This window comes from Podarcis melisellensis (assembly GCF_964234715.1).
Source record: "Podarcis melisellensis genome assembly, chromosome: 13".
Lineage (NCBI taxonomy): Eukaryota > Metazoa > Chordata > Lepidosauria > Squamata > Lacertidae > Podarcis > Podarcis melisellensis.
The window spans coordinates 5,842,010-5,864,813 of record NC_138545.1 but is presented as its reverse complement, the minus strand read 5'-3'; the positions used below and the strand labels follow the sequence as shown (position 1 = coordinate 5,864,813).

The window sequence follows — 22,804 nt, the reverse complement described above, 5'->3', positions numbered from 1 at the left end:
TGAAGACTTCTAGCCACATCAAACAGCGTTTCTGTGCGCTGCTCTGGTTCGCCAGAAGCGGCTCAGTCCTGCTGGCCACATGACCCGGAAGCTGTACGCCGGCTCCCTTGGCCAATAAAGCAAGATGAGCGCCACAACCCCAGAGTCGGCCACGAAGGGACCTAATGGTCAGGGGTCCCGTTACCTTTTACCTTTACCCACATCAAAGAAGGCAAAAACAAATCTGCGGCTGCCGGAACAGATAAGGACTGCAAACATACCCACAGCTTGGAATGGGTGTGATCACACCGAGGAGAAAAGGGTACCACCCATTTGCCCAGAAATCTGAAAAAGTTCAGCTTTGTTGCTTTTTAAAAAAAGTTTCTGACTCATGAATTAGGTGTGTGCACAGTACATTATTTACTGATCTATCACTGCCTGTGTTTGATCACATTCACAGCAAAATTTTGAAGCACTATGATGCCATAGTAATTCTGGGAGTTGCAGTTTGTTAAGTGTGTCGAAAGTTGTCAGGAGGTCCCTATTCCTCTCCCTGAGCTACCATTTCCAGAGTCCCATGTGAAGAGGGATTGGTGGTTAAACCACACTGAGATATTGTAGCTCTAGGACAGGCATGGCCAAAGTTGGCCCTCCAGATGTTTTGGGACTACAATTCCCATCATCCCTGACCACTGGTCCTGTGAACTAGGGGTGATGGGAGTCATAGTCCCAAAATATCTGGAGAGCCAACTTTGGCCATGCCTGCTCTAGGAGGTCTCCTAACAACTGTTGGCAGCCTTAAAAAGCTACATCTCCCGGGATTCTTTGGGGAAGCCATGGCTGTTTAAAGCGGTATTATGGCTCTTTAAATGTGGCCTAAGACAGCCTGAGTGTTCATTAAGGGTAAAGGTAAAGGGACCCCTGACCATTAGGTCCAGTTGTGGCCAACTCTGGGGTTGCGGTGCTCATCTCGTTTTATTGGCCGAGGGAGCCTGCGTACAGCTTCCGGGTCATGTGGCCAGCATGACTGAGCCGCTTCTGGCGAACTAGAGCAGCGAATGGAAACGCTGTTTACCTTCCTGCCGGAGTGGTACCTATTTATCTACTTGCATTTTGACGTGCTTTCGAACTGCTAGGTTGGCAGGAGCAGGGAGCGAGCAACGGGAGCTCACCCCGTCATGGAGATTCAAACCGCCGACCTTCTGATCGGCAAGTCCTAGGCTCTGTGGTTTAACCCACAGCGCCACCTGCATCCCTTTTGTTAAGGGTAGTCTAAATAAAAAGGAGAACTGATGAAACACAGGTAACAAGAGAGATTTGGGGAAGGGCAAGCCATCTATGCTTTGCAGATACCCCACCATCACATGCAAGATCCCCCTGGTATTACTGTTTCCAGAAAAGAAGAATCCACTCCTTGTGCATGAAAACCAGGAGCTTGCTTTGTGTATCAAGCAAACTCCTTCCAGCATTTTAATAAGTATTAATGATCCTACTAAAGCCATATCCCATGGCATGCAAACCAACATAGGTTCTTAAGCCCCTGAGCCTTTATATAGAAGAGACAGACATACGTCAAAGCCCCACCCCTTGCACCAGCTTTAGTACAATGACGAAATAAATCCCCTTCATTTCAGCATGCTTTCGTGCAGATATTTACAGTGGATTACGCCCCAAATCACCACCGCAGGCCCATCTCTGATTCAGAAAGGAGACCAGCTTAGAAGCATTCTGTTTGCTCCTCTAGGACCCGATGCTTTCTGTTCCTCCTCTTTCTGAGAGCTATGAAGGTAGCAAATTATTGGAACAAAATGTCCTTCTGGGCCTGGGGATGAATGAAACCAGGTAGCAGCTTTATCTGCAAACTGACACCCATTTTTCCTGGGACCAGGGAACTGGCTGAAGCCCTGCACCTGGCTACTACTGCTTCTTGCTTCACAGCACAAGGTAGAAGAAAACTTTCAAGATATCCTTCTCAGGAGGTGCTTGGATCTATGGAATCCAGCCAAAAAGGGGAGGTTTCTGTGCCACAAATGACGCCCCCTTGACACCCCCAAGCAGGAAAAGGCTTTGGAGCGGGAGTAAACACGAAAAGAAGAATCTGGCTGGAGGGTGGTGAACTCTCTGCAAAGAGAAGGCTGCCAGCTGGGAAGGGATTTCTAGTGAACCGTTCGCTCCTTCTGCCTCTGGTAGTCTGGAAGGGAAAGAGGAGAAAAAGAGTGAGTGGCAGAACAAAAGAACTGCATTCCTAGACATAAGCCCTTCAAGTTCAGGATCCTGTTTCTCATGCCCACAATGTTGGCATGAAGGCAACAGCTCTCCTCCCACCATTTCCCCCCAGCAACTGGTGTCCAAAAGGTAGACTAGGCCTGAAGCTGGAGGTTTCATTTAGCCATCACTGCCATGGACAGGCCTCTCCTCCAGGAATTTGTCTGATAAATACCCCTTTCAAGCCATCTATAATGAAAGAGAGGTGCCTCCTCTTCCTACATGAAATGTTACGGAACTCTACACTATTTTAAAATACGTGTGTGTGTGTGTTTCATATTTTGGATTTGTATAATGGGGGAGCACATTATTTTCCCTCTCCTCTTTCATGGATGTAGTGGGTCCCAGTTCACCTGACAAACATTTTCTTCCAAACAGGTCAAAGATTTTGTAAAGAGCAGTAGCAGCAGTGGCGGCAACAGCACTTACTATATGGGAAGAATCGGACTCTCATAATGATCTCCCGAGCAGTTTTCAAGATCTCCACAGCCTGTAGGGGCAGGGGAAAAGCAACAGATGAACTGAACAAAGAAGAGTTGAATTGTTGATTTAAAATGCACTTTTAACTCTGCCTTTCCTTCCCAGTGTAAAAAGCATCCCACATAAAGGATTTCAAGGCCATCTCCCTTCCAGGCACCTCCCTAAACCAGTTTCGCTTCAGCAAGGCTGATACACCATGAGCCTTCAGAGCACATCCTTTTTTTTAATAAATATTGATTCAAGATTTTCTTAATACAATAAAGAAAAAACAAACAAAACAACATATACTTTAGCAATAATCATACTTTCTTCATTTCTTTGGACTTCCTCACATCTCTCGTTCCTGCGTTCCAAATTTTCAAACTTGACCCAGCAATTTATCACCTTATTTCAATTCTTATCTTATAATTTTCCAATATTGTATCCCTAATTTTGGATAATTTAACCCAAATCTTAAAACCTTAATTTTAACATAAAATTTATCCAAAATTTATATTTTCTCATATTTACATTTATCTTCATCTTCCTTTTAACTAGCTTGTTGGTGCCCTATTTACTCTGCCTTTCCTTCCCAGTGTAAAAAGCATCCCACATAAAGGATTTCAAGGCCATCTCCCTTCCAGGTACCTCCCTAAACCAGCTTCGCTTCAGCAAGGCTGATACACCATGAGCCTTCAGACCACATCCTGTGGCTGCTCCACGCAGGCCTCTGGTTCATAATTTCTCCCCTCTCACCTTGCTGTGCTCAATATCCTGGAAGTCGACGTCATTAACTGCCAGCACTTGGTCTCCTTCCTGCAATCCGGCTCGATGGGCATCTGAATCCGGGATCACCTGGGACCAGGAGAGGCAAGACCGCCATTCAGATAGAGGCCAGGAGCTGCAAATGCGCCCTTGGCATCTAGGGGAAGCTGGCCCCATCCTGTCACACAACTCAACTGCCCTGCGCTCTGCCACTTCCAAAACTTTCAGTCCCCAAATGGTGCAGCGACCAAACTGCTGGCACATTTGTGAAGCTCAGCAGGGTCTGGTGTGGTTTCAAACTGGACGAGGAACTGCATGTTGAGATTCATGTATTGCAGGGTCCCTTCCACCTCTATGAGTCTATGAATCCGATGGATAGAAACACAAGGCTAAGCTCCGTTGAAATGAGCAGAACTTGCTTACAACACAGGAAGAACTGAGCTGCTGGTCTCCTTGCCAGTTGTCATGAAACAGCAGAAGGAAGCAGAGGGTTTAGGACAAAGGCACAAAAATGAACACTGAGGTTGCTGGGAGGGGCAGGCAGGATTCCTCCATTTTTATTTTGAAAACCTGCAAATCATGCTCATAGTAGCTAGGCTGAAATAAATGGTTCTGTTTTTAAATCCAACCATTCCTCTTTTATCTAAGCCATGCGATAAGGTAGGGTTATCTTAGATTTATTTTATTTCTTAACCAAGATCTGTGTGAAACATCTAAGTCATTTACCAAAAATAATCATTTAAAGTTGCAATCCTCAGCCTGTTTGTTTGGTAATAAACATGACTGAAGTATGTGGCATAAGCTTCCAAGGAAACATGCATAATAACTGATGGATATTCTTCATAGAGAAAGTGAATCTCATCAAGTAATTTGGCAAATGAATAAACGTATTTTATGCTTTATTGAAACTAACGTATCAGATTAGAATGGGTGTTTTTCTGTAATTTTATATGCTAACTTAAACAAAAATACTCATAGGATGAAACTGCAGGTCATTCGACAAGTGTAACATATAATAAGAACTGGTGAATGAGTTTTACTTTTTCCTCTGCCCTCTTCAACCCCTCTCCCTTTTGCGGCATGCCTTTTATATTGCAAATCTGTGGGCACGGACTACCTTGTTTTGTGATCTTATATAAACTTCTCTGGGAGCCTTCTCAGCTGAAGACCATATTAAAAATGCTTTTTAAAAAATGACCAAGAAACACAATTAATTTGCATGTCAATGAAGTAACAGAACTAGGCAGCCATGAGGTTGGAACTAAAGATCAACGCACCTTAGAGATGAAGATCCCCAGTTGTGACGCTTTTCCTCCTCGAATATTAAAGCCCAGCTAGAAAGGAAACAGAATTGAGTTGGAGATTTGGCAGTTCAACATAGATTGTCCCTGAATACTGTCTTCTTCCAGACTGTTATTTCTGCTACAGACCTTTGGGTGACAGAGGTCTACGTCATCATTGCATTTTTACTGCAACTCACAATGCCCCCCCCATAAAATAGAGGAACTGCTAAATAAAATAAAATTTGTAAAGCACAGGGCAGGTTACAAATGCAGAGAATCCCCTCTAAGGATAGCTAACTTTTCAGTAGAGCATGGGTGAGGAACCTGGTATCCTCCAGATGTTTCAGACTACAATTCCCATCATTCCTGACCATTCCCCATGCTGACTGGGGCTGATGGGAGATGGAGTCCAAAAAAAAAAAAAACCACACGGCCGAAGGACCTCATGTTTTCCAAGTCTGGTGTGGAGGACCTCAGTTGGCAAGCCTACAATCCCAGCTGAGAAAACCTCACAAACCCTTGTAATCTCCATTTCCCGCAAGTCCCCTGAGAGTGGGCCAAGACTCACCTGTGCCCCTGGAGGTTTTTTCAACACAATGGTACGAGGCAGGAATTGGGTCAGCTCATTGTTATAATCCGAATGGTAAATTCTCTAGGGGGGAAAAGCAAGTTACAAAATAAAAAAATGGCAATGTGAATTTTATTGTGGAAATCAGAAACTTATTGAGGTTCATCATAGCATTTCATTGCCTAGTTCTGCTCCAAGAAGAATAAGAAAAATGGCTGAAGAAAAACATTTTAAGCAACTTGGGATCTCTTTTAAAACCTTACAACCAGACATTAGCGCTGTAGAAGAGGGTTAGTCAACTCCCAACTCTAATCAGCTCCTACCAGGATGGATTATATAATATACCAAAGTGATTTAACAATACGAACAGCAACAATAAACCACATAAATAAATGATTTCATATATAAAAATGCTTTGGAGTCCAGTAGATACAGTCTGGGGGAAAAAAATCTCTATTGAGCCATCTTGTTGAAAGAGGAAGGTGGTAATAATAATTTGTTGTTGTTGTTGTTGTTGTTATATCCCCGCCCATCTGGCTGGGTTTCAATAGGTCTCCTGATGAGATTATCTGCAAGAGTCCCTCTGATGCAGAGAGCAGTGATCAATTTGAGGGTATATGGGGCGAAATTATATTTTAAACTATTCTCATCCCAAGATGTAGAGCGCTTTGTACACCAGTTCCAACATCTTTAAAATAGCCTGGTAGCTGAAATTATGATATTAGAAACTGCTACATATAATTACTAAGAAATTCAGATGGAAGAGATTTGAGGAAGTCAAATAATATGTTTATGAAGATGGATTTTAATTAATTAATTAAGTGATGATTTGTTCTATTTTATGTTCTATATTCTTTTTTCTTTTTTCTATTTCTCCCCCCCCCTTTATTATTGTCAATTTTTTTCTTTTGTTATGTCTATGCATGGAAAATAATAAATATTATTATGAAAAAAATAAAATAGACTCTTCTTCTAAAAAAACCGAAACCAAAAATAAAAATAAAATAGCCTGGTAGCTAATTGGCAGCTAGGGGAATTAATTCAAAAGTGGTGTAACATGATGGAGATAGTCTGACCGGGCGAGCAGTTAAGCTGCTGGAGTTTGCACTAGCTTCCAGGACAATGCCCAAAGCAGGTCCCACAAGAAGTGCACTGCAGTAGTCCATCCTGGGGGTTACCAGCGCATGGACAACAGCGGCCAGGCTTTCTTAATGACTCAAGGATCTTTTAGATACACACCTCATGAGGAGGGATCCAGGTAGGAGGGCTCTCGTAGGGAGGGAGAAACACCACGGGATAGTCATCGTATGAGATCCGGCCACAGCCACCACCTCCGATATCCATTTTGGAGTCAGCACAGAGCTGCAAAAGCCCCAGGCGATCTTTCCGAAGATGGGATGTCAATTCTGGAGAGAAAATAGTATATGTGGCCTGTTAACTTTCCTTCTTAAAGCCAAATACCGTATTTTTTTGCTCTATAAGACGCAACAGACCACAAGACGCACCTGGTTTTTGGAGGAAGAAAACAAGGAAAAAAATATTCTGGATCTCAGAAGCCAGAACAGCAAGAGGGATCGCTGCGCAGTGAAAGCAGCAATCCCTCTTGCTGTTCTGGCTTCTGGGATAGCTGCGCAGCCTGCATTCACTCCTTAAGACGCACACACATTTCCCCTTACATCCCCATGTTCAAATATATAAAAGGATGTCACATAGAGGAGGGAGAAAGGTTGTTTTCTGCTGCTCCAGAGAAGCGGACACGGAGCAATGGATCCAAACTACAAGGAAGAAGATTCCACCTAAACATTAGGAAGAACTTCCTGACAGTAAGAGCTGTTCGACAGTGGAATTTGCTGCCCAGGAGTGTGGTGGAGTCTCCTTCTTTGGAGGTCTTTAAGCAGAGGCTTGACAACCATATGTCAGGAGTGCTGTGATGGTGTTTCCTGCTTGGCAGGGGGTTGGACTCGATGGCCCTTGTGGTCTCTTCCAACTCTATGATTCTATGATTCTTTTTAGGAGGGAAAAAGTGAGTCTTATAGAGCAAAAAATACGGTATGCTTCAAGGCAGGGGAGAAATTAATGGAAAACACCCACACGCACACACACCCAAAAAGCTAGTGATTGCACAAGAGATTTGATGCCATCTATTTCCCACAAGCTGTGGTATAAATTAGCGTCTTTTTTGTTAACTGTAAGTTTGTTCTAAAGTCGTCGTCTCTTCCTCCTCTCCAAAAAACTTTTGTGCTTTAAACTTTGCATGATTGCTTTTGAAAATCAAGTACAGTTTTCTCCCAGTTCACAGATGTGACAGTGGCAATAGCTATACTTGTTGAATCCTATATCTGTCAGAACGCTATCAAAATCTGGTCTCTTTTAAACTAGCTTTGAAGACATCTCTTTTCAGAACATCCTTTGGAGTTTAAATTGTCACGCAGGATAATGATGTTCATTTGTCCAGGGCTGGGTTTAATAATATTTTGCTGTTTAAATGAAACAGGTTTTCATTTCATTCCTCCACCCCTAGAAGGAGAGCTGGAGGGGGGAGATGTTTTCATGCTATTTGAAAACAGATATATAAATGGCAAATACGTTTTATGTCTACTTGTGTTTTTTTTAGCTTTATTTTATGCATATACAGATCTCGGATTAAGCGGGAGATAAAGAATGCCAAACAAAAATAAATAAAATATGTATCTGCTCCCATTTGTACACATACACAGTACAATGAATGCATATGCCAAAGAATCGTATAGCCTATAGGTAAAGGTAAAGGTACCCCTGCCCGTATGGGCCAGTCTTGCCAGACTCTAGGGTTGTGCGCTCATCTCACTCTAGAGGCCGGGAGCCAGCGCTGTCTGCAGACACTTCCAGGTCACGTGGCCAGCATGACAAGCTGCATCTGGCGAGCCAGTGCAGCACACGGAAACGCCATTTACCTTCCCGCTAGTAAGCGGTCCCTATTTATCTACTTGCACCCGGGGGTGCTTTCGAACTGCTAGGTTGGCAGGCGCTGAGACCAAACGACGGGAGCGCACCCCGATACGGGGATTCGAACCGCCGACCTTTCGATCGGCAAGTTCTAGGCGCTGAGGCTTTTACCCACAGTGCCACCCGCGTCCCCTCGTATAGCCTATACCAGCCTTCATTCCTCACTGCTTAACTACTGTCATGAAGTAGTGATTCTGCGAGCAAGTATCGATGGGTGGGGCCCCTCAGGCAGGTGGTTAACAATTACAGTGGTACCTCGGGTTACATACGCTTCAGGTTACAGACTCCGCTAACCCAGAAATATTACCTTGGGTTAAGAACTTTGCTTCAGGATGAGAACAGAAATTGTGCTCCGGCAGCAGCGGGATGCCCCATTAGCTAAAGTGGTGCTTCAGGTTAAGAACAGTTTCAGGTTAAGAATGGACCTCTGGAACGAATTAAATACTTAACCCGAGGTACCACTGTAGTCCCCAAAGTGGGAGCAGATGATGGGGCGGGCTGGCTCCCGGCATTCCCCAGCCCCTATCCTCTTTCCCCCGAAAATAAGTTTTGCCTCTCGCTGTAATATAAGGCATTCCCCTGAAAATAAGACCTCTCCGATAATAGGGCCTCCCCCGAATATAAGGCCCCCAAGGCTACCATAAGGTGTCTCCTCTAGACCATAACGGCAGGCGCTGCCGCGCAACTCACTAGCCGCAGCGGAGCCGGAGCTGTTCAGGCAGTCTCTTTAAATCAGAGAGCCCGAGCCTGCTGCACACTCTGCCCTGGCGGAGACTGACTCACAATTACAGTGGTACCTTGGGTTACATACGCTTCAGGTTACAGACTCCGCTAACCCAGAAATAGTGCTTCAGGTTAAGAACTTTGCTTCAGGGTGAGAACAGAAATTGTGCTCCGGCGGCACGGCGGCAGCAGCAGGTCCCATTCGCTAAAGTGGTGCTTCAGGTTAAGAACAGTTTCAGGTTAAGAACAGGCCTCCGGAACGAATTAAGGACTTAACCCGAGGTACCACTGTAGCGTCTTTCCCCGAAAGTAAGACATGCCCCCGAAAATAAGACCTAGCGCATCTTTGGGAGCAAAAATTAATATAAGACACTGTCTTATTTTTGGGGAAAGAAGGCATAAATCTTTGAGTTAACCTGCCGAGGGGATTAGAGTAGATCAGACTGCTGTTTGATGTCTGTAGCTGGTGCCAGAGAATATGCCAATAAAGCCTGAGTTATTTGAAGCTCGGAAGGAGGACTCGGGAAAGGGACCTCCTCCTTGGCATGATGGCATAGCGGCAGATTCAAACAGGAGTTTTGGAGCTTCAGCACCCTGAGTGTGAATGGCAAGTTTAGATGGCGGAAAGTGTTCATCCATTCCAAAGAAAGATCTGTTCTTTCTCCCTGGAATTGAAGAGGAGAGGGAAGGAAACACCCTAACGTTCGCTACCCCTTACCCAATAACAGCAATGGCACTCTCAAAACTACCTCTTGACCAGGCATAGGCAAACTCCGGCCCTCCAGATAATTTGGGACTACAATTCCCATCATCCCTAGCTAGCAGGACCAGTGGTCAGGGATGATGGGAATTGTAGTCCCAAACATCTGGGGGGCCGGAGTTTGCCTATGCCTGCTCTTGACGCTAAGGCCCCGCATCTGAACCATACATTTAACACATCATTGCACAAGATTATACAGTGGTACCTCGGGTTAAGAACTTAATTTGTTCCGGAGGTCTGTTCTTAACCTGAAACTGTTCTTAACCTGAAGCACCACTTTAGCTAATGGGGCCTCCCGCTGCCACCACACGCCAGAGAACCATTTCTGTTCTCATCCTGAAGCAAGGTTCTTAACCCAAGGTAATATTTCTGGGTTAGCGGAGTCTGTAACCTGAAGCGTATGTAACCCGAGGTACCACTGTAATTGTTAACCACCTGCCTGAGGGGCTCCACCCATCGATACTTGCTCACAGAATCACTTCTTCATCACAGTAGTTAAGCAGTGAGGAATGAAGGCTGGTATACTATAGGCTATACGATTCTTTGGCATATGCATTCATTGTACTGTGTATGTGTACAAATGGGAGCAGATACATATTTTATTTATTTTTGTTTGGCATTCTTTATCTCCCGCTTAATCCGAGATCTGTATATGCATAAAATAAAGCTAAAAAAACAAGTAGACATAAAACGTATTTGCCATTTATATATCTGTTTTCAAATAGCATGAAAACATCTCCCCCCTCCAGCTCTCCTTCTAGGGGTGGAGGAATGAAATCAAAACCTGTTTCATTTAAATATTTGTGGCTTCTCCTAAAGAATCCTGGGAACTGTAGTTTGCCAAGTGTGCCAAAGAGACCAGACCCCCCCCCCGGGAACTGTAGCTCTGTGAGGGGAAAGGGAGGGATTGGAAAGGGGGGGGTCTCCTAAGGACTCTCAGGAACCTTAACAAACTACAGCTCCCAGAATCCTTTGGGGGAATGCAATGGCTGTTCAAAGCCCTGTTCAGGGAATGTTTTAATGTGGACATTTTAATGTATTTTTAATTTTTGTTGGAAGCCGTCCAGAGTGGCTGGAGAAACCTATAAATTATATTATTATAAATTGCATTATAATGATTTTATTATAAATAAATTTATAAATTAATTAATAAATTATTATAAATTACATCACAGCCCACGGTGTGGATGGGGCCTTACAGTGCAAACCTAGGGAGGTCTCCTCAAGAGGTGAGCCCTACGAAGTTCCCATAGGACCTGCTCCCACCCCTGTCCACTTACCTGGGAGTAACCCACAAGGAACTGCATAGGCCTTACTTCCGAGTAGACACCCAGAGCGCTGCGAAATCAGGAGCGCCTCCCAAGGCCCAAGCTCCCTTTGGATCCACTCCCACAGAGCTCAGCTGGGCCTACTCCAGAGTAAAGGGGCACAGAGGCGTCCAATCCGCTCCCTGGAAGAACCGGCCTTCCTCCTGCTGCTGATCAGCTGAGCTCGCAGGAACAAACACCAGGCTCCTCCTCCTCCAATCAAAGGAGGCCCCTCCCCTGCCAGCCACCCAATCAAAACGGAAGGGTATCACTACTCTACTCCAACTAGCTAGGCTCACTGTCAGTTAGCGAAGGAAGCCTGACGGTTGGTTGGGTTTCTCAGGAGGCGGGGAAAGATAAGGCGCTCCAGCCTCTGAGGGAATTATGGGAGGAGTTGGGCCTGTTTTAAAACCCACTATTTTAATGGCTGCGCCGCTTAATATGTTGGAAGGCCAGGGCGTACATATTTCAAATTTGGAGGGGGGGAGGTTTAAAATGTGAGGAAACGGTATTTGTTTTTCAAGCTTTCTTTTAATGGCAACCAACTTCTCGACCCCCACAGAAAGGTATTGGGCGTGAGACTGCCTCAGTGGTTACCGTGGCAACGGTTGCTAGGCGCGCAGTCACTAAGGCGCGGCACGTGACCCAACGGTCACTTCTGTGAGGTAAAGGAGGAGAGAGGCCTGCTCCCTGCTTCGTTCCCTCAGGGTGGCTCCCTCCGTTTAAAAAATAAATTAAAAAATTGATGTAAAGCATCTTGGGGGATTAATAAGGAAGGGAAGTATACAAACATTAACCCATAAATGAACGAGAGAGTTCTCACACGCATCTTTTAAGGAAAGAAGGGCTGACAATATACAGTCCTGATTTCCCAGCTCTTGCCTCACGAAAAAGAGACGCCATTTTGAGCCCGGAGCTTGGAAGAACTACAATTCCCATCAGCCCCTGCAACGAAGACGGGTGGGGTGGGGTTGTCATTCCTCAGAGTCAAGGCCAATGGCTGCTTTCCGTTTTCACTTGAAGTTTAGCAGTAGGCGGGATTTGTCTTTCACAGGATCGCAGATCTATGGCCACGTTGCTCCACAAAAACAAAAAGGAATCTATATTTGGGTTTCAGGAAACAAACTAAACTGTGATCATGCTTTCGAGCTGCGCAGATACTTGTGTGGTGAGACCTCAGTAAACTGAATTCAACTGATTTAGCAAGAGTTTTCTTCCTTTCTCTCTCGGAAAACAACAGAAGTTGTTTTAAAGATGACTCACAAACTCTGCAAAGTCTCGGCCAAGAGATTTTATTCCCTGGTCGGATACAAGCATTACAGTAGCAAAGATATTTTTCAACTGTTAAATTCTTCTTCTTCTTCTTCTTCTTCTTCTTCTTCTTCTTCTTCTTCTTCTTCTTCTTCTTCTTCTTCTTCTTCTTCTTCTTCTTCTTCTGCGATCACTTGTAGCCCAGTAAGATTGTCTTCCATAAACACCAAACCCATTCAGTTCTACCATTCCCGACACCTCAGATCTAAGAGAACCCGAAAACTCTCCGCAACAGGTACACCTCTTCACTCTGGCATACGTCTATGGCACCGACGGCGGTGGTGCTGACGTCACCGCGCACGCTGCCTCGGCGCCTCCGTCTGCATTATTTCCCCCCCCCCCTCCCTTGAGGTGCCCGGATTGGCGCGGCGGATTTGAACGTTGTAAGCTGAGGGGAAGGAGCGGCGGAGGCGGTGTCTCCGCGAGACCAGGCCGTTGGCGGGCCGGCCAGCCAGTGGACGGGGAAGGAGAAGGCCGCGCGCGCGAGAGAGGAGAAGAGGGTAACGGTCGCTTGCGGTGAGGGGGGGGGTAGGTCCCAGGACAGTGCAAAGCCCCCCCCGCGCCCCGCTTTTAACCCTTTCGGTCCCCTTCCCCGCCTTTTTCCTTCCCCAAAGCGCCTCTTCGGGTGACGGTTGCTTTTAAATTTTCCCTTGGGGGGGGGCTGTTCGCGTGGGACGCTTCTTTATTCTTATTCTTCCCCTGGGGCGAGGTTCTCCTTCCTCTCCCTCCCCCCCCCCGCCGGCCCCGTTTGCATCCTCTCAACAACAACCCTGCGAGGGAGGCTCAGGCCTAGGGGGGGCCACCCCTCCCTGCTTCTCCTCCCCACCCCCCATCTTCGCAAGGTGCAGGGGGGGTTGGGCACTTCTGCTGTCACAACAACCCTGCGAGGGAGGCTCAGGCCAAGAGGTTTAAAGACTGTCTCAAGGTAAATCTAATAATAATAATAATTTCTTATTTATAGCCCGCCCATCTGGCTGGGTCTCCCCAGCCACTCTGGGAGGCCTCCAACTGAATATTTAAAACAATACAGCATCAGACATTAAAAACTTCCCTTAAAGAGGGCCGTCTTCAGTTGTCTTTTAAAAGTAAAATAGTTGTTTATTGCCTTGACATCTGCTGGGAGGGCGTTCCACAGGGCGGGTGCCACTACCGAGAAGGCCCTCGGCGCTGGATCTCAGGGTCTGGGCTGAACAATGGGGGTGGAAACGCTCCTTCAGGTATACTGGACCGAGGCCTGTATAGTGGTACCTTGGGTTACATGCACTTCAGGTTACAGACTCTGCTTACCCAAAAAGAGTGCTTCAGGTTAAGAACTTTGCTTCAGGATGAGAACAGAAATCGCGCGGTGGCGGCGGCTGGAGGCCCCATTAGCTAAAGTTGTGCTGCAGGTTAAGAACAGTTTCAGGTTAAGAAAGGACCTCCGGAACGAATTAAGTATACAACCAGAGGTACTACTGTAGTATAAACACCGACAATTGGGAAACACTTGACTGCGAGCGCGCCAATTGGAGAACAGCCTTGACCAAAGGTGTCCTGGGCTTTGAAGACACTCGAACTCAGGACGCAAGGGAGAAATGTGCCAAGAGGAAGGCATGCGTGGCAAACTCTCACCGTGATCGACTCCCACCCCGAAACCAATGTCCCCACTGTGGAAGGACGTGTGGATCCAGAATTGGCCTCCACAGTCACTTACGGATTCATTGTTAAAACTGTGTTTATGGAAGACAATCTTACTTGGCTGCGAGGGATCGCCAAAGAGAGAGAAGACCCCTCCCCGCTTCTCCTCCTCGCCCCCCAGCTTCGCACTAAGCAAGTGGGGTTGGGCACTTCTGTGGCACAACAACCTTGCGAGGGAGGCTTTGGCAGCTGTTCTTCTCCCCTCCCCCTGTGATGTCCTCTAAGTGAGCTTCAGGGCTGGATTGTGTATGGGGGGGCCGTTGAAGCTGAGCACTTCTACTGACTCTCCTCCTCCTTTTAAGCAGAGTTTGGATGGCCACCTGCTGTGGATGCTTTACTTGAGATCCCTGCATTGCAGTGGGCTGGGCTAGATGACCCTCGGGGGCCCCTTCCAAACCTACCATTGTTCAGCCCGGACACGGAGGTCCAGCTCCGAGGGCCTTCTGGCGGTTCCTTCACTGCAAGAAGGGAAGTTACAGGGAACCAGGCAGAGGGTTCTTCTCGGTGGTGGCGCCTGCTCTGTGGAACACCCCTCCCATCAGATGTCAAAGAATTAAACAACTATCTGACTTTTAGAAGACATCTGAAGGCAGCCCTGTTTAGGGAAGCTTTTAATATTTGATGAATTATTGTATTTTAATATTTTGCTGGAAGCCCCCAGAGTGGCTGGGGAAACCCAGCCAGATGGGAAGGGTATAAATAATTATTGTTATTATTATACTACAGTCATACCTTGGTTTACGAACTTAATCTGTTCCGGAAGTCCATTATTGAATCGAAACCATTCTTAAAACAAGGCACGCTTTCTCTAATGAGGCCTCCCGCCGCTGGTGCCCTTCCACCATTCGGATTCCGGTCTTGGACTGACATAAAGTTCTCAAACCAAGACGCTATTTCCGGTTTTGCGGAGTTTGTAAACCAAATCATTCTTAAATCAATGTACTACTGTACTACCATTCAATAATTCTATAACAGCCCTGTGAGGGAGGCTCAGGCTGGGAGGTGGCAACCAGCTACCAATGTCCCCAAAAACCTTCCATGTGTGAGTGGAGACTTCTTAAACCAGGGTTGTATTGGTTGTACTACTCAATATTTTTGAGTATTTTGGTGTGTGTGTGGTTCCCCCCCTGCTTTTTGCATTTCTATTTATTGTCTATATGTGTGTGCATTGTGTTTAAATGTACATGTTAGAGATTTCACCCTTACTGTAAACCATTTTGAGAAGCTTTATATATAAGTGGGCTTTAAATGATTAACCCTGAGTTAAAATAATATATTACATTAGGTTCAGAAGCAGTTTACTGCATATCAAAACTGGTGGTATTTTCCAGTGAGCTAATTCTTTTTAACTTTCTGATTTCTTTTAGGAAGATAACATAAAATGTCAAGGGAAGATGCCCGGGTCATCCCTGTGCGGGTGGCACTAAGGTGCCGCCCCCTTGTTCCTAAGGAACTTGCCGAGGGCTGTCAGATGTGTTTGTCTTTTGTCCCTGGAGAACAGCAGGTGAGGAAAGATTTGGAGAGTTTCTGTGTGTGTTGTGTTTCATCTGCTCTAAAATGATGTGAAGGTTGTTCATTAAAGATTTCCCCTGACCCACTTCCGTAGGAGGATGGAATTGCACATCTCTCCATTGGTAACATAGTACTTTGTCACTCTGAACTCCTAACAGTTTCTCTGTTACTGGTGCTAATGTGGAGTAACGTCTGATAATGGAACCAGTTGAATGCAGAGCAGTCATCAGGTTCCTTTACTTGAAAGGGCACGCAGCACGAGAGACATTTGATGAGATGAAAGGGACTTATGGGGAGGATGCCCCATTGACGTAGTCAAGCACTGGCATCGCCAGTGTGGTCAGACTTCTCTGGAATGGCTCCCATTCCTGTGCAACCACAGTCTGCCATTAATGAAGACACCATCCAACAAGTGGAGGCCGCCATTTTGGAGGATAGCCGCATAACCATTTGCCAACTAGCTGCAGATGTCAAGATCAGTGTGGGCTCTGTAGAAAAAAAATCCATGATCATTTGCACATGGGAAAGGAGTCCGCACGGTGGGTTCTCCGGCTGCTGACGCCTTTCCAGAAACAGGAACGAGTCACATGCTCACTGGCTCTTTTGGTCGTGTCATGAAAACCATGATCACTTCTTCACCAGACTAATTACTCAGGACGAAACATGGATCCATCATTATGACCCAAAAACTAAATCCCAGTCCAAACAATGGAAGCACTCTGCCTCACCACCTCCAAAGAAGGCACATTTCCAACCGTCAGCAGGCAAGGTCATGCTCATGGTCTTTTGGGACCACAGTGGAGTGATGATGGATTTCCTGGCAAAGTGTACCACAATTACCAGGACATACGATGCTTCACTGCTGCAAAAATTGCAGAAGGCCATCAAAATCGAGAGGCGTATGCTGACCAAAGGTGTCTGCCTCCCGCAGGATAATGTCCCGGTTCATAACTCGCATGTTGCTCAGACAGACGCACGGTCCTGTGGCTATGAAATCCTTCCTCACCCCCCTTATTCTCCCGACCTCGCACCATCGGACTTCCATGATGAAATGCTGATTTCTGAGGTCAAGTTGTAGCTTCTGATGGAACCTGCTAACTTCTACAGAGGAGGTCTCCACAGCTGCATAAAGCGATGGGAGAAGTGTTTGAGTCTTGCTGGTAGCTATGTAGAGAAGGACTAAGGCCCAGTTTCGTTTCTCTTAGTCCGTGAGAAGTATGTCAGGGGAAATTTTAATGAACGCCTCTCATATAGCTAGCCTTGGAGAGAGACAGGAGGAGATTCACTCCGCTATAAATGGGACCAGTTCTCAAATCCTCAAGAACTGATTGTGCTAAGAGGCGAAACCATAGCCCTCACTACTTCTCTTCCTTCCTCACAGGTGGTTCTAGGTAATGACAAAGCATTCACGTATGATTATGTCTTCGACCCATCCACTGAGCAAGAGGAGGTGTTCAACGCCTGTATTTCTCCCCTTTTAATGGGCATCTTCAAAGGTGAGAGCTGTTGAGGTGGAACATGTTGGGAACATCTTCAGCAGGAAGTGCCCTGGAGGAAAGGTGGTGGCTAAGTTCTTCGGCCACAAAAAGCTTGCTCTGTTTTAAAAGGTCCTGCATGCCATGCTGGCTGGACAGTAACTTGATACTTGGAAGTGGCATCTTGCTTTACTGGAATGTATTGCGTGGAGCATGTGAGACTGCCGGCACTGCAAGCTCAAATCAGGGGGTGGATTTCTGTCCCACCAGCCTAATTTGCCCACATCAGCCAAGCCTCACTGACATGCCCAACTTGAGGAAGCACCCCATAGGTTGTTCTTAGTCAGGATCCCGTCCAGGCACTGAGCCAAACCTACTTAGTATCTGCAATGAGACCGCTCCATTCGCCTTCAGCCCCTGGGACCCGTGAAGATCACAATTTAGTTTTTTGCGTGAGTGTGTAACAGTATGAAAAATAAAGAGACTATATTTACAAGTTGTAAGGAAGATCATAAAATTGTAAATTAGCTGAGGAGCAGCTGAAAAATGAGCTGGTACTGGCGTTTCAGTAATATGCAGGTTTAAATCACTAGTCAGTAAGACTTGATTTAAATCATTGTTTTACAGAAAAGCTCATTCTTGCTGGTATCATCTTAATATTTACAACCAGAGGAAGGCTTTTGTTTTTGTAATAATGAATTTTCAGAGTAGTTTTTATAGTTATATCAAAAATTACTGATATGGTTATACTATTAGAAATACGTAGATAATTAAGAAATTATTCTGAGGTTTAATAAGTTAACTTTATATTTGGACAACTTTTCTGCTGTACTTTATTGGAAGGAAAAAAATCACTTCCTTAATAACAATTTAAACAACTTATTTAACTGAAGTGATAACATTATAGCATATGTATCCATGTTTAACTGATGTGGTTAAACGTTTTGTTGTTGTTTTTAAACAGACTGAGTTTTAGCAAACATGAAAAACTTAAAACAAAGCCTTATTTCCTGATGAATAGCCTTTGGACTATAATGTAACGTAAATAGAAAACTCTCTTTAGAATTTTTTTTCCTCCAAAAGCATTTTATTTTAAAAATCCAATTTAAATAAAACAATCTGATTTATTTATTTTAATCATTGATTTTTATCCATCCTGTGGCAGGCTGATTAGGCTGCCTAGGGATTGAGATATATTCAACTTGCTCCAGTCTGATTCTTGTCCTTGCTGTTGTCAACACATGAAATACTATTAAGGGGCAGTTGTCCTGGAAATGACCCTCACTTTTTTTGCGTTCTTAATTCCACAGGATATAATGCCACGGTTTTAGCCTATGGCCAGACGGGATCTGGAAAAACATACTCCATGGGAGGTGCCTACACAGCCGACAAAGAGAACGATCCCACTGTCGGAATCATCCCTCGGGCAATAAAACTTCTCTTCCAAGAAATGAAAGAGAGGACGGGGTGGCAGTTCTTCCTGAAAGTCTCTTATTTGGAGGTAAAAGCCACCTATGCTGTCAATATTTTTGTAGTTTTAAGAGCAGTTGCAGTGTAGGGCCAAAAATCTGCTTCTCCCTCACCTTGAAATCCAAGCCTCGGGGCCAAAATTACTTAAGAATTTCATTGAGGTTGGGATCAAATGCCTCGGGGCAGGGATGGGCAAAGATTTGATTGGACAAGCATTTTCTAAACATTAGCTTTATTGAAAACAACAACAAAAGACAATCCTTTAATCATCAACAAGCTTGATATCTGCGAATTACTACAGCAAACTAGTTTAAACTGTTAAATCCATTGATTTCAGTGGGTCTACTCTGCGTGATGGCCAGCTAAGTCATGCCCAATGAAGTGAACAGCTTTTTAAAATAAAAAACATGAAGTATTATCAATGTTACGCAAGATTTGTTACCTAAGTGGTTCCACAAACAGTTTTTCTGTTTGGCTTTTATCTTCTAATGCCAGGGTCGGCCTGCACTTCAAAACTGACTTAGAATTTATATTATTATTTGTTGTTGTTCTGTTATAGTACAGTGGTGCCCCGCAAGACGAATGCCTCGCAAGACGGAAAACCTGCTAGATGAAAGGGTTTTCCGTTTTGGAGGTGCTTCGCAAAACGAATTTCCTATGGGCTTGCTTCGCAAGACGAAAATGTCTTGCGAGTTCCTGCGGGGGTTTTTTCCTCCCCCCCCCCCTTTTCCCCAAGCCGCTAAGCTGCTTATCAGCTGATCCGCTAAGCGGCTAATGGGCTTGCTTCGCAAGACGAAAAAACCGCAAGACGAAGAGACTCGCGGAACGGATTCTTTTCGTCTTGTGAGGCACCACTGTACAACTGTTTTTAAAGGTAGGATCAGGCTGATTGTGATCATAAGGCCAAAGGCCTGTCCAGTTCAACATCCCTGACCAGACGCCTTTGGGAAGTCCATAAGCTGGAGTAGAGGGCAATGGCCTTTTTCTGCTGATTCCCCTCAGTGTCTGGTATTCTGAGACTCAGTGCCTTTGATATGTTGAAGCAGCATGTAGACAGAATGGTTGAGTTGGAAGGGACCCTGGTGGTCATCTATTCCACCCCCCTACAATGCAGGAATATGCAGCTGCTGCATACTAGTAGCCATTATCCTCTATGACTTAAAGTAGTATCAGATGCTTAAGTGGTCAGTTGATTCATGTGCCAACCCTACCTTTGGATGGCCTTTTTAAAGAAAGTTTAAATTTTCCTCTCTGTTTCAGCACACTGTGCTGCTGAAAATGTGCTTGTGGCTCCATAAAGTGGCTCGGGTTGCTGTGCTGAACTATTAAAGTTTCTCCTTGCTATAGATTGTAATTCAGCTTAACACTCCCATTAATAATAACAATAATAATTTATGATTTATACCCCGCCCATCTGGCTGGGTTTCCCCAGCCCCTCTGGGCGGTTTCCAACAAAACACTAAAATACAATAACCTATTAAACATTAAAAGCTTCCCTAAACAGGGCTACCTTCAGATGTCTTCTAAAAGTTTGGTAGTTATTTTTCTCTTTGACATCTGGTGGGAGGTCGTTCCACAGGGCGGGTGCCACTACCGAGAAGGCCCTGTGCCTGGTTCCCTGTAACTTGGCTTCTCGCAGCGAGGGAACCGCCAGAAGGCCCTCGGCGCTGAACCTCAGTGTCCGGGCAGTACGATGGAGGTGGAGACGCTCCTTCAGGTATACTGGACCGAGGCCCTTCCGAGTTCCCTTGCAAAGCTGTGACTTCCAAGGGGTTTAGGGCAGGAACACAAAAGCTGTGGCAATTCTATTGTGTTTGGCTTTTGAGATGTGTCAAACCTCTCTTCCAGTCTGCTACCTTCTCTTCCTTAGATCTATAATGAAGACATCCTGGACCTCTTGGCACCAGCCAAAGAGCGGACAGCTCAGATCAGCATCCGTGAAGACCCCAAGGAAGGCATAAAGGTGGAGTCCCTGCCAGGATTTGTTATTTTTATAGAACAGGGTACAGCATGTCATAGAGGCAAGGCTGGTAGTGTCAAATAGATCCTGCCTTGCTCTGTGGCAGATACGTAAAAGCTTTTTTGTTGGAGGGGGGGGAGATATCTGATTGAAATAACCATTCAATTTAACTTTTAGCTTTGCTGTGTGTCAGCTAAGCAGTCCCAACAACCCTCTGGCTCCTGAGGAGACCCTCTCCAGAGCCTGAAGAGGTCGTCTTCGGGCTCTGTGGAGGGTCTCCTCCTGAGCAAGGGCGCTCACCATTTTATGTGATTTCATGTTTGCACGCAGTGGGGAGTCACCTGTACACTTACTAGTCAGGGCCTCAAACAGGGCCTTTCCAGTTCTATCTGGAGATGCAGGAGATTGAACCTTCCTTTTCAAGTCAGGCCTTGCTCTTTTTCCCAAAGAGAAGGGATGTCACATAGAGGAGGGAGAAAGGTTGTTTTCTGCTGCTTCAGAGAAGCGGACACGGAGCAATGGTTCCAAACTACAAGAAAGAAGATTCCACCTAAACATTAGGAAGAACTTCCTGACAGTAAGAGCTGTTTGACAGTGGAATTTGCTGCCCAGGAGTGTGGTGGAGTCTCCTTCTTTGGAGGTCTTTGAGCAGAGGCTTGACAACCATATGTCAGGAGTGCTCTGATGGTGTTTCCTGCTTGGCAGGGGGTTGGACTCGATGGCCCTGGTGGTCTCTTCCAACTCTATGATTCTAGGGATCTGTCCTCCTTCTCCCTACATGGCCGGGCATGCCAAACAGATAATTTAGCCTATGCATTCCCATAACAGACCCCTTTATCCAGGAGGATGGCTAGGGTGAAGCATCGCTTCTGGGAGCTTGAACACAGACTAGCAGTGCTCTGATTGCCCCAGATGGTCCCGATTACGTCTGGACACAGAAAACACCCGTAACAAAAGCTTGGTAGGATTTTTTAGAAAGATGCTGTTGATGAAGCGAAGGGAGGCGGAAAAAGCATTTCCTCCGCATTTTCTCTCTTGATACAGATTGTGGGACTCACTGAGCACGTGGTGCATTCTGCTCAAGAGACCACCCTGTGCCTGGAGCAGGGGAACAACTCCCGAACGGTGGCTGCCACGGCCATGAACACCCAGTCATCACGCTCTCACGCCATCTTCACCATGACCATTGAACAGAAAAGCAAGAGTGACACGTAAGCAAAAGTGTTCAGACTGTTAGGATATAGTTCCATTCCACCTTAAAAGGGTACAGGCATGATGCTTGTGTATCACGTGCCTGTTTACTTCCAGCTCTCGCTGGGAACCTCCGTTGTATATTGCTTTTGCTATGCGGTTGTTTATCCGGAGACGAAGGGATGCAGACACGTTTTCTTTTGTCGCTAAACTATGCTGAATAAAAGCTGTATATAAAGCCTACATCTGCCTATTCTCTTAAAAGCAAGGTCCATTGAAGGAAGGTTCGGGTTTTGCTGCCCGTGAGTGTATGTTTTAGCACCTTGAGACTGTGCTTAAGAGAGGGTGCCTTGCCTCAAGACAATGAGGGCAGAAAAAGTGGAAGTTGATAACAGATTAAGGAGAGCTCTTGGCGTATTCGAAATGGTGCCGATGTCACGGGAGGATGGAGCAAACTTGCTTTCTCTTCCTGGAGGATAAAACCTCCAGGAATGGCTTCAGATTACAAGAAAGGAGATTCAGACTAAACATTAGGAAGAACTTTCTGACAGTAAGAGCTGTTTGACAGTGGAACAGACTCTTACTATAGAGGTGGTGGACTCTCCTTCCTTGGAAGTTTTTAAGCAGAGGTTGCATGGTGATCTGTCATGTGTGAGCTAGCTGAGATTCCTGCGTTGCAAGGGGGTTGGACTAGACTCGGGTCCCTTCCGACTCTACAGTTTTATGATTCTTTGATTCCCCAACCTAGTGCCTACCAGATGCTTTGTACTGCAGCAGCTGTGCTGGCTGGGGCTGATGGAAGCTTTAGCCCCAAACATCTGGAGGGCAACAGGTTGGGGAAAGCTGGATTCTTGTTACAGCCTCAGGGTTTTCTGTTCATTGCTGTGTGAGTGAAATGCTCCTACTTCTGGCTTAGGAACACCAGTTTTTGTTCCAAGCTGCACCTCGTAGACCTTGCTGGTTCAGAAAGGCAAAAGAAGACCAAGGCAGAAGGCGATCGACTTCGGGAAGGTGAGTGGTAAAAATTTCTGATGGCGTGTTAAGTTTGTCCCCATGGTGGTAGAGTTTTTAAGGATTGTGATCTGTTCTGTGTTCGAAATCCTCGCTTCAAAGA

At 45.7% G+C, this 22,804-nt stretch overlaps 2 protein-coding genes across 3 annotated transcripts in view; one reads left to right on the top strand and one right to left on the bottom strand.

The window, feature by feature from the left end:
• Positions 1 to 1,393: 1,393 nt before the first annotated feature.
• PDZD11 (PDZ domain containing 11) lies at positions 1,394 to 11,649 on the bottom strand. The gene is made up of 7 exons (XM_081887104.1): positions 11,511 to 11,649; positions 6,559 to 6,725; positions 5,320 to 5,403; positions 4,746 to 4,802; positions 3,460 to 3,558; positions 2,674 to 2,734; positions 1,394 to 2,170 (listed from the first exon to the last, which is right to left on the bottom strand). Exons 2-7 carry the CDS (start codon positions 6,661 to 6,663, stop codon positions 2,136 to 2,138), a joined length of 441 nt encoding a protein of 146 aa, XP_081743230.1. The 5' UTR covers positions 6,664 to 6,725; positions 11,511 to 11,649; the 3' UTR covers positions 1,394 to 2,135.
• Positions 11,650 to 12,769: 1,120 nt separating this feature from the next.
• LOC309355690 (chromosome-associated kinesin KIF4-like) overlaps positions 12,770 to 22,804 on the top strand; it is a 34,860-nt gene continuing 24,825 nt past the window's right edge. Inside the window, exons 1-7 of one of the 2 annotated variants that reach the window (XM_081886721.1) lie at positions 12,770 to 12,905; positions 15,450 to 15,586; positions 16,976 to 17,090; positions 18,380 to 18,570; positions 20,410 to 20,502; positions 21,544 to 21,710; positions 22,607 to 22,701. In XM_081886721.1, the coding sequence (XP_081742847.1) occupies positions 15,464 to 15,586; positions 16,976 to 17,090; positions 18,380 to 18,570; positions 20,410 to 20,502; positions 21,544 to 21,710; positions 22,607 to 22,701 (784 nt within the window). In that variant the 5' untranslated portion in view covers positions 12,770 to 12,905; positions 15,450 to 15,463. Of the gene's footprint in view, positions 12,906 to 12,956; positions 13,331 to 15,449; positions 15,587 to 16,975; positions 17,091 to 18,379; positions 18,571 to 20,409; positions 20,503 to 21,543; positions 21,711 to 22,606; positions 22,702 to 22,804 lie in introns of those variants that run through there. The other variant, XM_081886722.1, reaches the window with a different exon arrangement.

What these genes read in the sequence shown, in the direction of transcription:
- PDZD11 (XM_081887104.1), bottom strand. Translation starts at nt 6,663, where the DNA reads ATGGATATCGGAGGTGGTGGCTGTGGCCGGATCTCATACGATGACTAT. An exon ending in AAAAACCTCCAGGGGCACAG is followed by an intron (nt 4,803 to 5,319) that starts GTGAGTCTTGGC and finishes TTTCCTTTCTAG; the next exon opens with CTGGGCTTTAATATTCGAGG. An exon ending in TGGGGATCTTCATCTCTAAG is followed by an intron (nt 3,559 to 4,745) that starts GTGCGTTGATCT and finishes TCCTGGTCCCAG; the next exon opens with GTGATCCCGGATTCAGATGC.